We start from the raw sequence: 14,771 nt of genomic DNA, 5'->3' as shown, positions 1-14,771 counted from the left end.
GGGAAAAAACCCTCAAAAACAAAAACAAAAACCCACAACCCTGAACTGTACACTTAAAATGGGTGAATTTTATAGCATGTAAATTATATTTCAATAAAATTGTAAAAAAAAAAAAGCTCAAGGCACGGAGAAAATGCACTCATTTTCATATTCACAATGTGTGTCATGATAGTTGGCATAAAACCAAGTCACCTCACTAGAAGTCTAAAAAATGAGGAAGGCTCCAGCCTTCTGGGACAGGTGGGCTCTCAGAGCATCTCTGGGTGGAAAACAATTTTGGTGGTTACCTCAGACAGCAAATATGGCTAGGAAGACATGAAGGACACATGCAACATATTCTCATACATCTGCTTCCTTAAAAAAAAAATACTATTTCTACTGACTGATTGTATCTATGAAGATCAAAATTCCCTTAGGAAGAAGACAGAAGATTCAGAGAAAAGACAAGTATTAAGGGGAAAAGGGAAGAGAACAGTAGAGACAGCTGCAGGGACACTCATTATGAGCAGGGATTCACTCATGCCACCGATCTTTACTACATGTCCAGTACTGTTCTAGATGCAGGGGATTCAGCAAAAGGCAAAATAAAATCCCTGCCATCATAAAGAACAGAATATTCTGGTAAGGGAGGTGACTGGGGAAGGGAGCAGACATTGGCAGTGAGAGGACCATTAAAGAAAAAAGGGAGTTGAAAAGGCAGCAGGAATGGTTAAGCCAGCAGACGCAGAGAGCACTTTTTACTGACCATGTTCCCAAACACACAGTGCCTTCTCTTACTCTACACAACAACCCTGCTGTATTGTCTTCATTTGACAGTACAGATGGGCCCTAGGAACAGTCAAGGAGACTAGGTTTCTTCTTCACCTGTACAGATGCTCCATGACCGTGCTGTGCTCAACAACAATTCTATAGTGTAGAGGAAAGGGGTATCAACAAGCTACCTGCAACCTTATCAAACTCAACACCCAAAGAACAAATAATCCAACCCAGAAATGGGCAAAGGATATGAACAGACATTTCTGCAAAGAAGACATCCAGATGGCCATCAGACACATGAAAAAGTGCTCAACATCACTCGCCATCAGGGAAATACAAATCAAAACCACAATGAGGGGCGCCTGGGTGGCTCAGTGGGTTAAGCCTCTGCCTTCAGCTCAGGTCATGATCTCGGGGTCCTGGGATCGAGTCCCGCATCGGGCTCTCTGCTCAGCAGGGAGCCTGCTTCTCTCTCTCTCTCTCTCTCTCTCTGCCTGCCTCTCTGTCTACTTGTGATCTCTCTGTCAAATAAACAAATAAAATCTTTAAAAAAAAACAAAACCACAATGAGATACCACCTCACACCAGACAGCATGGCTAAAATTAACAAGTCAGGAAATGACAGATGCTGGCGAGGATGTGGAGAAAGGGGAACCCTCCTACACTGTTGGTGGGAATGCAAGCTGGTGCAACCACTCTGGAAAACAGCATGGAGGTTCTTCAAAAAATTGAAAATAGAGCTACCCTACGAACCAGCAATTGCACTATTGGGTATTTACCCTAAAGATACAAATGTAGTGGGCGCCTGGGTGGCTCAGTGGGTTAAGCCTCTATCTTCAGCTCAGGTCATGATCTCAGGGTCCTGGGATCAAGTCCCACATCGGGCTCTCTGCTCAGCAGGGAGCCTACTTCCCCCGTCTCTCTCTGCCTGCTTCTCTGCCTACATGTGATCTCTCTCTGTGTCAAAAAAAGAGAGAGAGATACAAATGTAGTGATCCGAAGGGGCACGTGCCACCCGAATGTTTATAGCAGCAATGTCCACAATAGCCAAACTATGGAAAGAACCTAGATGTCCATCAACAGATGAATGGATAAAGAAGATGTGGTATATATACAATGGAATACTATGCAGCCATCAAAAGAAAGAAATCTTGCCATTTGTGATGATGTGGATGGAACTAGAGGGTATTATGCTTAGCAAAATAAGTCGATCAGAGAAAGACAATTATCATATGATCTCCCTGATATGAGGAAGTTGAGAGGCAATGTGGGGAGTCTGGGGGGTAGGAAAAGAATAAATGAAATAAGATGGGATCAGAAGGGAGACAAACCATAAGAGACTCTTAATCTCACAAAACAAACTGAGGGTTGCTGGGGGGAGCGGGGAGGGAGAGAGTGGTAGGGTTATGGACATTGGAGAAGGTATGTGCTATGGTGAGTGTTGTGAAGTGTGTAAGCCTGGCGATTCACAGACCTGTACCCCTGGGGCTAATAATACATTTTATATTAATAAAAAAATTTTTAAAAAAAAGCTACCTGCATTGTATGTAATCCCCTTTAAAGAGCCACAGACGAGGCTACCACTCCTTGAAAAGATGCAAATCCTACCCATATGCTACCACAATGGCCCTAGGAGGCATCAGTGCATTACACTGGCAAATGGTATAATTACACAGTTCATGGGAGGGGAAGGGAGGGAATCTCCCAAATAGAATATTGCAGCATAGAGCAACTAAGCCAAGAGGGACAAGCTACATTACAGAGTGTTGTAGCCTGTACAATAATTACACAAATAATGCAGGGGAACTAGGTAAGTAGAAATCAACCAAAATATAGGTTCCAATCTTTCCTTATGCTAGAAAAAGAACAGGTGCCTCAAGGTTATTTACTAAACTCAAAAGAGAAAATGAACTTGTACATGACTTGAAAAGACTAAGATAAGGAAAGTACCCACAGATCAATGGAACATTGGTATATCATTCAAGGCTGAGAAGATTTGTTAAATTCTGTTCCCGAGCTCTGAGGAATACATGTGATACGCCAATCAAATGAGAACACACACATATATAAGTTCTACATGAGGTTCTCGGTAAAAATGTCTGAGTCGTCTTTTTTTTTTTTTTTGTCAGAGAGAAAGCATGTGCACGTGAGGGCACAAGCAGGAGTGGTAGGCAGAGGGAGAAGCAGACTCACCACTGAGCAGGTAGCTTGATGTGGAGCTCCATCCCAGGACCTTAAGATTATGACCTGAGCCGGAGTCAGATGCTTAAATGACCAAGTCACCCACGCGTCCCGAAGACTGTATTTTTTTTTTTTTTTAATCCCCACACCCAATGTGGGGCTCAAACTCATAACCCCAAGACCAAGAGTCACGTGCCAGCCAGGCATCCCAAGTTTTTAGCCTCTTCAATTTCTAAAGCCCAATGCTTAGGGAAAGACAATATATTTTTTAAGCCAATGTAGTATGTTTTCTAAAGAGTGGAGTCAGATTTTTAAAGCTGGTAAGAAGGGACGCCTGGGTGGCTCAGTTGGTTAAGCAGCTGCCTTCGGCTCAGGTCATGATCCCAGCGTCCTGGGATCGAGTCCCGCATCGGGCTCCTTGCTCGTCAGGGAACCTGCCTCTCCCTCTGCCTCTGCCTGCCATTCTGTCTGCCTGTGCTCACTCTCTCTCCCTCGCTCTCTCTGACAAATAAATAAATAAAATCTTTAAAAATAAATAAATAAATAAATAAATAAAGCTGGTAAGAAAACAGTAAAATCACAGTGACACAAACTAATTTGGGGGGACGTTTAGAGTACTCATTTCTGGGCACATCTGTACCCGGAGCAGATTAACAATGTTATGGAAACTCATCTAATTTTGAGCTGTTGATCCAAATCTATCCTGGCAGGAAGCAATAAATTAATAATTCTAAGTCTGGGCAAAATAAAGGCAGGATGACTTTTGGCTTCCTTTCATTACAATGGGGGTGCCCTGGATTCTTGCCAACAGATCATGAACCAATGCAGGCCTTAGTTAAAGGAAATAAAGACCCTGAGAGCTCCATAACTTAGCAACTCAGCATCCACTGTGTTGCTGGTCCCACCAAACCTTGTCAGTTTCGATATTAGAGCTCTATCTTCTCAAGCAAACCTCTAGTTTGTATTTAGTCCCAAGCCCCAGTCTTGAGGGGCGCCTGGGTGGCTCAGTGGGTTAAAGCCTCTGCCTTCGGCTCAGGTCATGATCCCAGGGTCCTGGGATCGAGCCCCACATCGGGCTCTCTGCTCGGCAAGGAGCCCGCTTCCTCCTCTCTCTCTCTGCCTGCCTCGCTGCCTACCTGTGATCTCTATCTGTCAAATAAAATTAAAAAAAAAAAAAAATCTTTAAAAAAAGAATCTGTCTTGAGCTCTTCATCCTGAAGATAGTGCCTAAGTTCCTTGCCCAGTATCCCAGTCTCATGGGTCAATGTTCTTGTCTCTTAGGGACAGGAATCTTAACCCTAACCCTCAGCCTCCTATGGCTGGATCCCTGCCACGACTCTTCCCTTATAACCACCACCCTACACTTGTGTTCATTTTTGCACCTAGACTCCTGAGAGACTATGTTCAATCTATTTGCTAGATTTTCCATGTCTTGCCTATTTCTATATCTCTGATGTACCAACCCATTGCTAAATTCCAGAATTCACTGATACCATGATCTTAATGTCTCTAGCCATTAAACCTCCCTGACACTGACTCATCACTTGCCTGGATTGCGGAGATCACAACCACAGCCAAGGTCAGACACTCAGGCACCCCCCAACACTACTCTTACACATATTTACAAAGTTAGTTTCTTTTCCCTGGAGAGTTTACTTTCTTCTCTTCATACTTTGCTCATATTATTTACTCTACCTATAATTTCCTTCTTCCACAAGCTCTTAAAGTAATGAATGTTCACAATGCAATCTCTTTACTCGCTATAATATTATGTATTCATTACTCAAGGTGACAGGAACGCATACAGTACATTTCAGAACGATTCTCATGAACAGTAAAAGTCCAGCATTTAAAAGGTTAATTTTCATCTATCTATAACTTTTTAAATACTGGGTCTTTTATTTTTTAAAGGTTTTTTTTTTTTTTTAAAGATGTTATTTATTTATTTGACAGAGATTGAGACAGCACAAGCAAGGGGAGTGGCAGGTGGAGGGAGAGGGAGAAGCAGACTCCCCGCGGAGCAGGGAGCCCGATGTGGGCCTCAATCTGAAGGCAGCCGCTTAACCGACTGAGCCACCCAGGTGCCCCTAAAAGATTTTATTTATTTGAGAGAGAGAGCAGAGCCAGAAAGAGAGCACAAGCAGGGGCAACAGCAGGCAGAAGGAGAAGCAGACTCCCCACTGAGCAGGGAGCCAGATGCAGGGTTTGATCCCAGGACCACCAGGATCATGACCTGAGCTAAAGGCAGACCCTCAACCAACTGAGCCACCCAGGTATCCCAGTACTGGGACTTTTAAATTTTGTTTTACAAAAGTATCAATCTCAAAGAAACCAGTTCTACACCACAATAGTTTGAGAAGCTTCCCTCCAGGGGCCACAAAACTAAAAATTCTTAAAGCAGAGTGATAAAGCTGTGCGGTCTGGCACCTGACAGGGAGAAGAGCCTCAGGAATCAGAAGGAAACTCGTGGGAGCAGATCTAGGACAGTGGGTGGCATGGGAAAGGGGTGAGAGGCAGCGGGAATGGGCTCTGGATCCTTATTGGGACAGACAAATGGGAAGAATAAAGTCGAACTCAGGCAAGGGAAGGGGCCAGCTAGCGTTCGGATATCCCTCCAGGGGGAACAGGTTTCCTTCAGCTTCAGCCAGCCCTCATTATCCTTATCACAGAAGCTCTTAACGTTTTTTAGGTTATGGAAACACTCTAAGAATCTGATGAAAATTATGGACTGTCTTTCCCAGGAAACTGCACATGACTATAGCTCCTAATACAATTACGTTTAATGGACACCTGGGTGACTCAGTGGGTTAAACCTCTGCCTTCGGCTCAGGTCATGATCTCAGGGTCCTGGGATCGAGCCCCGCATCAGGCTCTCTGCTCAGCAGGAAGCCTGCTTCCCCCCCCCGCCCCCCGGCTCTGACTGCCTCTCTGCCTACTTGTGATATCTCTGTCAAATAGATAAATAAAATCTTTTAAAAAAATACAATTACGTTTAAAACCAAATATAATCCTAGGACATTTATGAAAACCACTCACAAATCCCAAATTAAGAATGCCTGAATTAGGGGCGCCTGGGTGGCTCAGTTGGTTAAAGTCTCTGCCTTCAGCTCAGGTCATGATCCCAAGGCGCTGGGATCGAGCACCACATCAGGCTCTCCGCTCGGCAGAGAGCCTGCTTCCCGCCCCCCTCTCTGCTTGCCTCTCTGCCTGCTTGTGATCTCTGTCAAATAAATAAATAAAAATCTTAAAAAAAAAAAAAAGAATGCCTGAATTGAAAAATTCCTTAAAAAGAAAAAAAAATTCCTGAGGGGGCACCTGGCTGGTTCAGTTAGTAGAGCATGCAACTCTTGATCTCAGGGTTGGAAATCTGAGCTCCACTTTGGGTGCAGAGATGGAGGGAAGGGAGAGGCAGTGGCTTGGGGGGCAGAAGGGAAACAGGTTCTGTCATCATATAACCTTTTGTGATGGTAAACTCATTACCACAGACAAGGCTTTCATTTCCGATTTAAAAAGGAAAAATAGGGGCGCCTGGGTGGCTCAGTGGGTTAAGCCGCTGCCTTCGGCTCGGGTCATGATCTCGGGGTCCTGGGATCGAGCCCCACATCGGGCTCTCTGCTCGGCGGGGAGCCTGCTTCCTCCTCTCTCTCTGCCTGTCTCTCTGCCTGCTTGTGATCTCTGTCTGTCAAATAAATAAATAAAAATAAATCTTTAAAAAAAAATAAAATAAAAAAAAATAAAAAGGAAAAATATCTAAAAACAAATTAGTTGGCATTCAGAGCAAGTGTTAATCACGGCTTTACAACGAGGAGAGAAAGAACCCCCTTGTTCCACCAAATCACCTACCAAATGTTTTCCCAAATTCTTTCATCAAGGAACATTTTCAAAAAGGAAGATCCTTAAAACTGTAAATATAACTTGAATCATTGGTATGAATTAATTTCAGCCTAGATATAAACTGATATCAGATCATCTCCTATCTTCACAAGGATTATGAAGCAGGCAAACAATGAACCTCAGAAGGGAGAAAGCAAAGTGACGAACAGAAATAACAGAAAGGAGAACCTGGGACATTGCTTATCGCACAATCGCTGGCAATCTGCTTTTACCACGGCTGCAAACACAAACAGCACTTCAGAATGATTTCATATCCCACTAGATAAATGTGCCAGTATTTTCCCAGCAACTATGGTTACAACCAACTTCCAAAGGTTTTCTAAGTACTCCTAGCCGGAGTGAAACAGAGTTAGATTTTTCTTTTTTTCTTTCTTTTACGCTTAACTTTCACTTAAGCTAAAGCTTCTATAAAGTTAGGTATTTCCTGTGTTGTGAAGAATAAGCAAAAAAGCGAAGTAATGGAGCCACATGAAACATTCAAACTTACTTGCAAAATATGTGATCACACTTTGTGGAAACAGGCTCTTTGATCAACTCCAGACTAGAAGGATAGGGGAAAAAAAAAAAAAGAGAAGGCTCAATAATTCATTTCAATATAAATAAATTCTTGATAAAGAAGTACAATTTTAAGCTGCTATAATTGAGTCAAGGTAAGGCTTTAAGTTCATTTAATAAATATTAATTTTTTTTTAAGATTTTATTTATTTATTTGACAGAGAGAGATCACAAGTAGACGGAGAGGCAGGCAGAGAGAGAGAGGGAAGCAGGCTTCTTGCTGAGCAGAGAGCCCGATGTGGGACTCGATCCCAGGACCCTGAGATCATGACCTGAGCCAAAGGCAGCGGCTTAACCCACTGAGCCACCCAGGCACCCCCATTTAATAAATATTAAATGTCTGCTAAAATACAGCAGAGAATATGATCCTTATATTTCTGAGCTTTCAAACCTCAAAACAGAATATATTACTCTTTTCCATACTCTCTATTATTTTCAGCATTTAAAAGATTGGCTGAGGCACACCTGGATGGTTCAGTTGGTTAAGCAACTGCCTTCGGCTCGGGTCATGATCCCAGGGTCCTGGGATGGAGTCCCATATCAGGGTCCCTGCTCTGTGGGGAGCCTGCTTCTCCCTCTCCCTCTGCCTGCCACTCCCCCTACTTATGTTCTCTCTGTCAAATAAATGAATAAAATCTTTTTAAAAAATTGGCTGACATTAATCTATTATTTGTTTTCACTGATACATTTTTCAAGCTAAATTTGTGGGGAACATCCTATACCTTAACTAAACTTTAAGCTCCATGAAGATAACAAACTTCTTGTATTTCTTTTGGGTCATCTCACAGCACCTTCTTTCTTTCTTTCTTTCTTTTTTTTTTTTTGCGTGAGTGCCTTTTTATTTTAAATTTCTTTCTTTTCCTTTCTTTTCTTTTTTTTTTAAGTAATCGCTAGACCCAATGTGGGGCTCAAACTCACCACCCTGAGATGAAGAGTCTCATGCTCTATGGACTGAGCCAGAGAAGTACCCCTTAAATTTCTTTCTTTTTTTTTCTTTTTTTTAAAGATTTTATTTATTTGTCAGAGAGAGAGAACATATGCATGGGGAATTGCAGGCAGAGGGAGAAGCAGACTCCCAGCTGAGCAGGTAGTCAGATGCAAAACTCAATCCCAGGACCCTGGGATCATGACCTGAGTTGAAGGCAGACACTCAACCGACTGAGCCACCCAGGCATGCATACCCACCCTTAAATTTCTTAATATGGAAAATTTCAAGCATTTACACAAATAACATAGTAAAATAAACCCCATGTACCATCACTTAGTTACAATTATTAACTCAAAGCCAGTCTTACTACATCTGTACAAACACCCACCCAAACAAAGCCCAGATCATTTTAAAATAAATCCCAGGAGTCATTCATTTCATCTATAAATATTTCAAAACATATTTTTAAAAGGCAAAGATCTTTTTAGGGTAACCATGAAACAATACTACTCTCAAAAAATAATTTTCGGGGGGCGCCTGGATGGCTCAGTGGGTTAAGCCACTGCCTTCGGCTCAAGTCATGATCTCATGGTCCTGGGATCGAGTCCCGCATCAGGCTCTCTGCTCGGCGGGGAGCCTGCTTCCTCCTCTCTCTCTGCCTGCCTCTCTGTCTACTTGTGATCTCTGTCTGTCAAATAAATAAATAAAATCTTTAAAAAAAAATAATTTTCGGGGTGCCTGGTTGGCTCAGTCGTTAAGCATCTGCCTTTGGCTCAAGTCATGATCCCAGGGTCCTGGGATCGAGCCCCACATCGGGCTCCCTGCTCAGTGGGAAGCCTGCTTCTCTCTCTCCCACTTCCCCTGCTTATGTTCCCTCTCTCGCTGTGTCTCTGTCAAATAAATAAAATCCTAAAAAAAATAATAATAATAATTTTCTTTAGGGGCGCTTGGGTGGAAAGTTGCTTAAGTGTCTGACTCTTGGTTTCAGGCCCTGATCTCAGGGTTATGAGATTGAGCTCTGTGCTCAATGTGGAGTATGCTTAAAATTCTTTCTCCCCCTGTCCCTCCCTGCCACATTCTCTCTCTCAAATACATAAATGAATTTTTAAAAAAATAATAATTCCTTTATATCATCTAATATACAATATGCTAACATCCCTCACTGTCTCTTAAAATTTAATAATTAATATCTATTTAAATCAGGATTCAAATAAGATCCATGCACTGCATTTGACTGATGTATCTTAGGTATCTTTTAATCTATAGATCTCGCTTCCCTTTTCCCCCTTGTCAATTATTTTAAAAAGCAGGTCATTTGATCTGTACCATTTTTTAAAATGATTTTATTTATTTATTTGACAGAGAGAGAGAGAGATCACAAGTAGAGAGGCAGGCAGAAAAAGGGGGAAGCAGGCTCCCCGCTGAGCAGAGAGCCCGATGCGGAGCTCGATCCCAGGACCCTGAGATCATGAACTGAGCCAAAGGCAGAGCCTTAACCCACTGAGCCACCCAGGCCTCCTGTACCATTTTTTTTAATATTTTATTTATTTATTTGACAGACAGAGATCACAAGTAAGCAGAGAGGCAGGCAGAGAGAGAGGAGGAAGCAGGCTCCATGCTGAGCAGAGAGTCCGATGTGGGGCTCGATCCCAGGACCCTGAGATCATGACCTGAGCCGAAGGCAGAGGCTTAACCCACTGAGCCACCCAGGCGCCCCTCCTGTACCATTTTTTAAAAACAGATTTCACTTATTTGAGAGAGAGCTCGTGCACACGTGTAGGAGCAAGGGGAGGGGCAGGGGGAGAGGGAGAAACAGGCTCCCCACTGAGCAGGAAGCCCTATGCAGGGTTCAATCCCAAAACCCCAGGATCATGACCTGAGCTGAAGGCAGACGCTTAACAACTGAGCCACCCACGCACCCCCAGATTCAATTTCTTTTTAAAGATTTTATTTATTTATTTGACAGACAGAGATCACAAGTAGGCAGAGAGGCAGGCAGAGAGAGAGGGGAAGCAGGCTCCCCGCTGAGCAGAGAGCCCGATGTGGGGCTCGATCCCAGGACCCTGGGATCATGACCTGAGCTGAAGGCAGAGGCTTTAACCCACTGAGCCACCCAGGTGCCCCAGATTCAATTTTTTGACAAAAACATTTCACAGGTGGTATTGTGTGCTAGGACTTATTATGTCACTTTAGGAGGTACATGATGCTTGGCTTGTGCTTACTTTGTAAAAAAACAATGTAATAAATCCTCACCATAGAAAATTTAGAAAATAAAAAAATAAATTTAGAAAACTATTAAAATTTTGAGAAAAGAAAATTTTGTCACCCAAATTCCCATCCCTACCAGTCTATTCACAAAATCTTAGTATCTTCCTGAGATTATTTCACTTACTAATACAACAAGGAATTATACACAAGCACAATTCCTAGAGGGGGAGGTAGAGCAGGAGACAAAACAAAGCCTGTCCTTATAGAACTTTCATTCAAGTTATGGTAAGACAGTTAACTGAGAATTAAACAAGAACATATGGGAATAAGAGCTAAAAATAAAAATAAAGCCCTGTAACAGGGACAGAGAGTGCTGGGTGGGGGGACATTGTATACAGAGTGACCAGGAAAGGCCTCGCTGAGATGACATTGGCAGACAGTTGCATAATATGAGGAAACAGGCTGTGCAATCATTGGGGGGAGAACATTCCAACAGAGGGAGCAGAGAAGGCAGACTCTGAGCAGGTCCCTGCCTGGTATTTCTGAAGGTCAGGGAGCAGGCCATGGGGCAAGCACTAGTACAAGAGGTCAGGCAGGCATCTGGGAACCTGAGCAGGTAGCAACCTATAGGCCATTTTGAGTCTTTATCTTTTATTCTGAATGAGAACTTCAGCAACGGGTTTTTGGTATAGTTCAGCCAGGACATCAAACAACAGGCCATCTGTGTGTGGCAGGAATGTGGGTCTTCATTACGTGTTTCACTTTTTAGAAAAGGATCCCAAGAAAAGCTGGGGGACAATAGCCTCGTTGTGAAAGGTTTGGTAACACAACTCTTGTGATCACACGATTTCTGACGCAGCACAGGTAACAGAGAAGAAAATACCACAGGAAGTCAGAAGGCCAGGTTTCTACTACCCGGTCTCTTTTTTTATTAGCAGAGGACCTCAGGCCAAGCCCTCGACCTGAATCCCGGGTTCCTTCTCTGTTATCCACTCCAACAGTCTCTTGAGGTTATTTGTCAGAATAAAATTAAATGTTACTTAGGAAAATGTTCACAACCTGAGATGACTTGTACCAAAGCGAGAATTATTATCCAGACCTAATATGATTTTAAAAAGAAAAACCACCGACAAAGGGAACTCTGATTTGCTACTAAATTACAAATCTCAGATAAGCTACATATCAAAGAAATTCTCAGTAAAGGCGAAATTGGATTTAGCTATGATACCAGATGGCTTTCATTCTCACCACTGACTCAACTCTGCAATAATTATGTTTCAGTATGGTAATTATAAGCCGAGCTATACAAACATACTGTAAACACAAACTTTAAATGGATGAAAACTTCGAAATGTAAAAAGGTAAGGACTGTTGAAAAAAAGCTTGAAGAGGAAATGGGGAAAAGGGCCTCTGGGTGGCTAAGTTGGTTAAGCATCTGCCTTTGGCTCAGGCCATGATCCCAGGGTCCTGGGATCAAGCCCAGCATCACATCAGGCTCCGTGCTCAGTGGGGAGCCTCCTTCTCCCTCTGCCTGCTGCTCCCCTCTCCCCCCATCCCACTCATGCTCTCTCACTCTTCTCTCTCTTTCAAATAAATAAATAAAATCTTAACAAAAAAAAGAAGAGGGGGGGTGCCTGGGTGGCTCAGTGGGTTAAAGCCTCTGCCTTCAGCTCAGGTCGTGGTTTCAGGGTCCTGGGATCGAGCCCCGCATTGGGCTCTCTGCTCGGCGGGGAGCCTGCTTCCCTCTCTCTCTCTGCCTGCCTCCCTGCCTACTTGTGATCTCTCTCTCCCTGTCAAATAAATAAATAAAACCTTTAAAATATATATATATATATAAAGTAAATAGAAAATAAAATAAATAATAAAAATCTAAGCCTATTGTTAATAGAAAATAGATTTTAAAAAATAGGGAGTTGGAAAACATACAATAGCTAGTTGAAAATTATAATTTACCATTAACTTTCATTCTTGCATCTGTACTTCTTACATATCTGAGCTTTTTAATTGATGGTTTAATTTGCCACAATGAGAAAGAACATTACATTTTTATGACTGAGTCTCGTGGAAATGTAAAATAAATGGACCCGGATGCCACACTATTCAAGACTTTCTGATCACTCTTTGTAAATATCATGAGTAAGTTTTATGCTATTTCAAAAGCAATTTTTTTTCCGGTTGTCATTTCCTGCTTCTCTGGCTCTGATGATTCATACAGTAGGCTATAAATCTCATTTAGCTCTTGTTTTTATTTAGCTGAAATGTTCAGGGGCAAGGGAGAGGAGGGTTACTTACAAATCTTGTATCTCTCTGGAAACACGACTTGCATTTTCTTTAATCTAATTTACTTGACTCCAAATAGAAAAACAACTTTGAAGCACAAAGAGAAATGTACTTGAATTTACTCTCCTTTATTGAAGGGGCAATAGGTAAAGCTTTCCAATTTACCTTTTGAATATTACCCACCACTATCCATCACGATATTAAAAACCATTAAACTATCAAAGAACCAATTTAGCTTATTATTTAATACCTTCAACAAACGTTTAGTGAGTGGCTACTACATCCCAACTACATTGCTCTAACTACTAAGGACATGGAAGTAAACAAAAGAAATAAAAACCCTTGCTTTCATGGAGTTTAAATCCTATAAGGGAAAAGAAAAAGAATAAATTATACAGAATGTTAGATAGTAATAAAAGCTATGGGGGTAAAAAATAGGAAAGGGAAATAGTGTGTTGGGGGTGATGGTTTTATCACTTTAAATAGGGTTGTCTGGAAATGCCTCTTTGAAAAAGTGGGTTGTTTTTTTTTGTTTTTTTTTTTTTTGTTGTTTTTAAAGATTTTATTTATTTATTTGACAGAGAGAAATCACAAGTAAGCAGAGAGGCAGGCAGAGAGAGAGGAGGAAGCAGGCTCCCTGCTGAGCAGTAAGCTCGATGTGGGGCTCGAACCCAGGACCTGGGATCATGACCTGAGCCGAAGGCAGCGGCTCAACCCACTGAGCCACCCAGGCGCCCCGGGTTGTTTTGTTTTTTTTTTTTTTAAGATTTTACTTATTTATTTGAAAGAGAGAGCACGTGAGAGAGAGCATGGGGGGCGGGGGGTGAGAGGCAGAGGGAGAAGCAGACTCCTGGCTGAGCAAGGAGCCCGATGTGGGAGTCGATCCCAGAACCCTGGCATCATGACCTAAGCCAAAGGCAGACAATTAACCAACTGAACCACACAGCTGCCCAGCATCCAACTCTTGATCTCAGCTCAAGTCTTGATTTCAGGGTTGTGAGTTCAAGCTCCACATTGGGCTCCATGCTGAGCATGGAACCTACTTAAAAAACAAAAAACAAAACCAAGAGGCCAGATTGACCAGAATAAAAGGAATAAGATGAAAGAGGGTAGGCAACAATTCTTCTAAGGTTCCTTTCTGGCTTTTCACCAAGACAGCCCAAGGTATAGCTTTTAATTATTTTGTAGATTCAGCAAATGCCACAGATATCACCTAGTGACTGCTTGGGGTTCATAACCTGTATTGTGCCATAGACCCCCTTTGGCAGCTGGTGAATCCCATAAACACCCTTCCCAGAATAATGCTTTTATTTTTTTTTAAATAAAAAAATATATAAAATTTTACAAGAAACCAATTATGTTGTAATAAAGTTCTAGCCATAGGCCCTCAAGGGTCGAGGAGGGTCAGCAAATTAAGAGCTCCTGAATACACACAAGAGAACTTCTTGGAGTGACAGATCTGTTCTATATCTTCACTGGGTCACACAGATATAGACACTTGTCAAAACTCATTGACTTGCACACTTAAGATCTCTGCATTTCACTGTACATAAATTATGTTTCAACTGGGAAAAAAAACCTTGAGGGGCGCCTGAGTGGCTCAGTCAGTTAAGCAGCTGCCTTCAGCTAAGGTCATGATCCCAGGGTCCTGGGATCGAGCCCCACATCAGGCTCCCTGCTCATTGGACAGTCTGCTTCTCCCTCACCCTCTGTCTTTTGGCTTTGTGCTCTCATTCTCTGTCAAATGATTAAATAAAATCTTAAAAACAAAAAAACCTTGAATATTTAGAATATTCTAGCTCCCTCTTTATAGATGAAGAAAAATAAAGACGTACTCAAAAAGTCAGAGACTTGCCAAAGGCTTTGATGATTTGGAGTATTCTCTTTTTTTTTTTTTTTTTTTTTTTTTTAAGATTTTCTTTTTGGGCACCTGGGTGGCTCAGTTGGTTGGGCGAATGCTTTTGGCTCA

The 14,771-nt window shown here is 42.3% G+C and overlaps 1 protein-coding gene across 12 annotated transcripts in view; it reads right to left on the bottom strand.

Annotated features, from left to right (window-relative positions):
• Positions 1–14,771, bottom strand: part of BRCA1 (BRCA1 DNA repair associated) — a 68,871-nt gene that overhangs the window by 51,043 nt on the left and 3,057 nt on the right. For 11 of the 12 annotated variants that reach the window (XM_047706077.1, XM_047706070.1, XM_047706072.1 and 8 more), the window contains exon 3: positions 7,319–7,372. The exons of the other annotated variant lie outside the window; for it this stretch is intronic. In XM_047706077.1, coding sequence (XP_047562033.1) covers positions 7,319–7,372 — 54 coding nt within the window. The remainder of the gene's footprint in view (positions 1–7,318; positions 7,373–14,771) is intronic. 12 annotated transcript variants of the gene reach the window in all.

The sequence above is a fragment of the Lutra lutra genome, chromosome 16 (genome assembly GCF_902655055.1).
Source record: "Lutra lutra chromosome 16, mLutLut1.2, whole genome shotgun sequence".
Classification (NCBI taxonomy): domain Eukaryota; kingdom Metazoa; phylum Chordata; class Mammalia; order Carnivora; family Mustelidae; genus Lutra; species Lutra lutra.
This window is presented reverse-complemented; position numbering and strand designations above follow the sequence as displayed.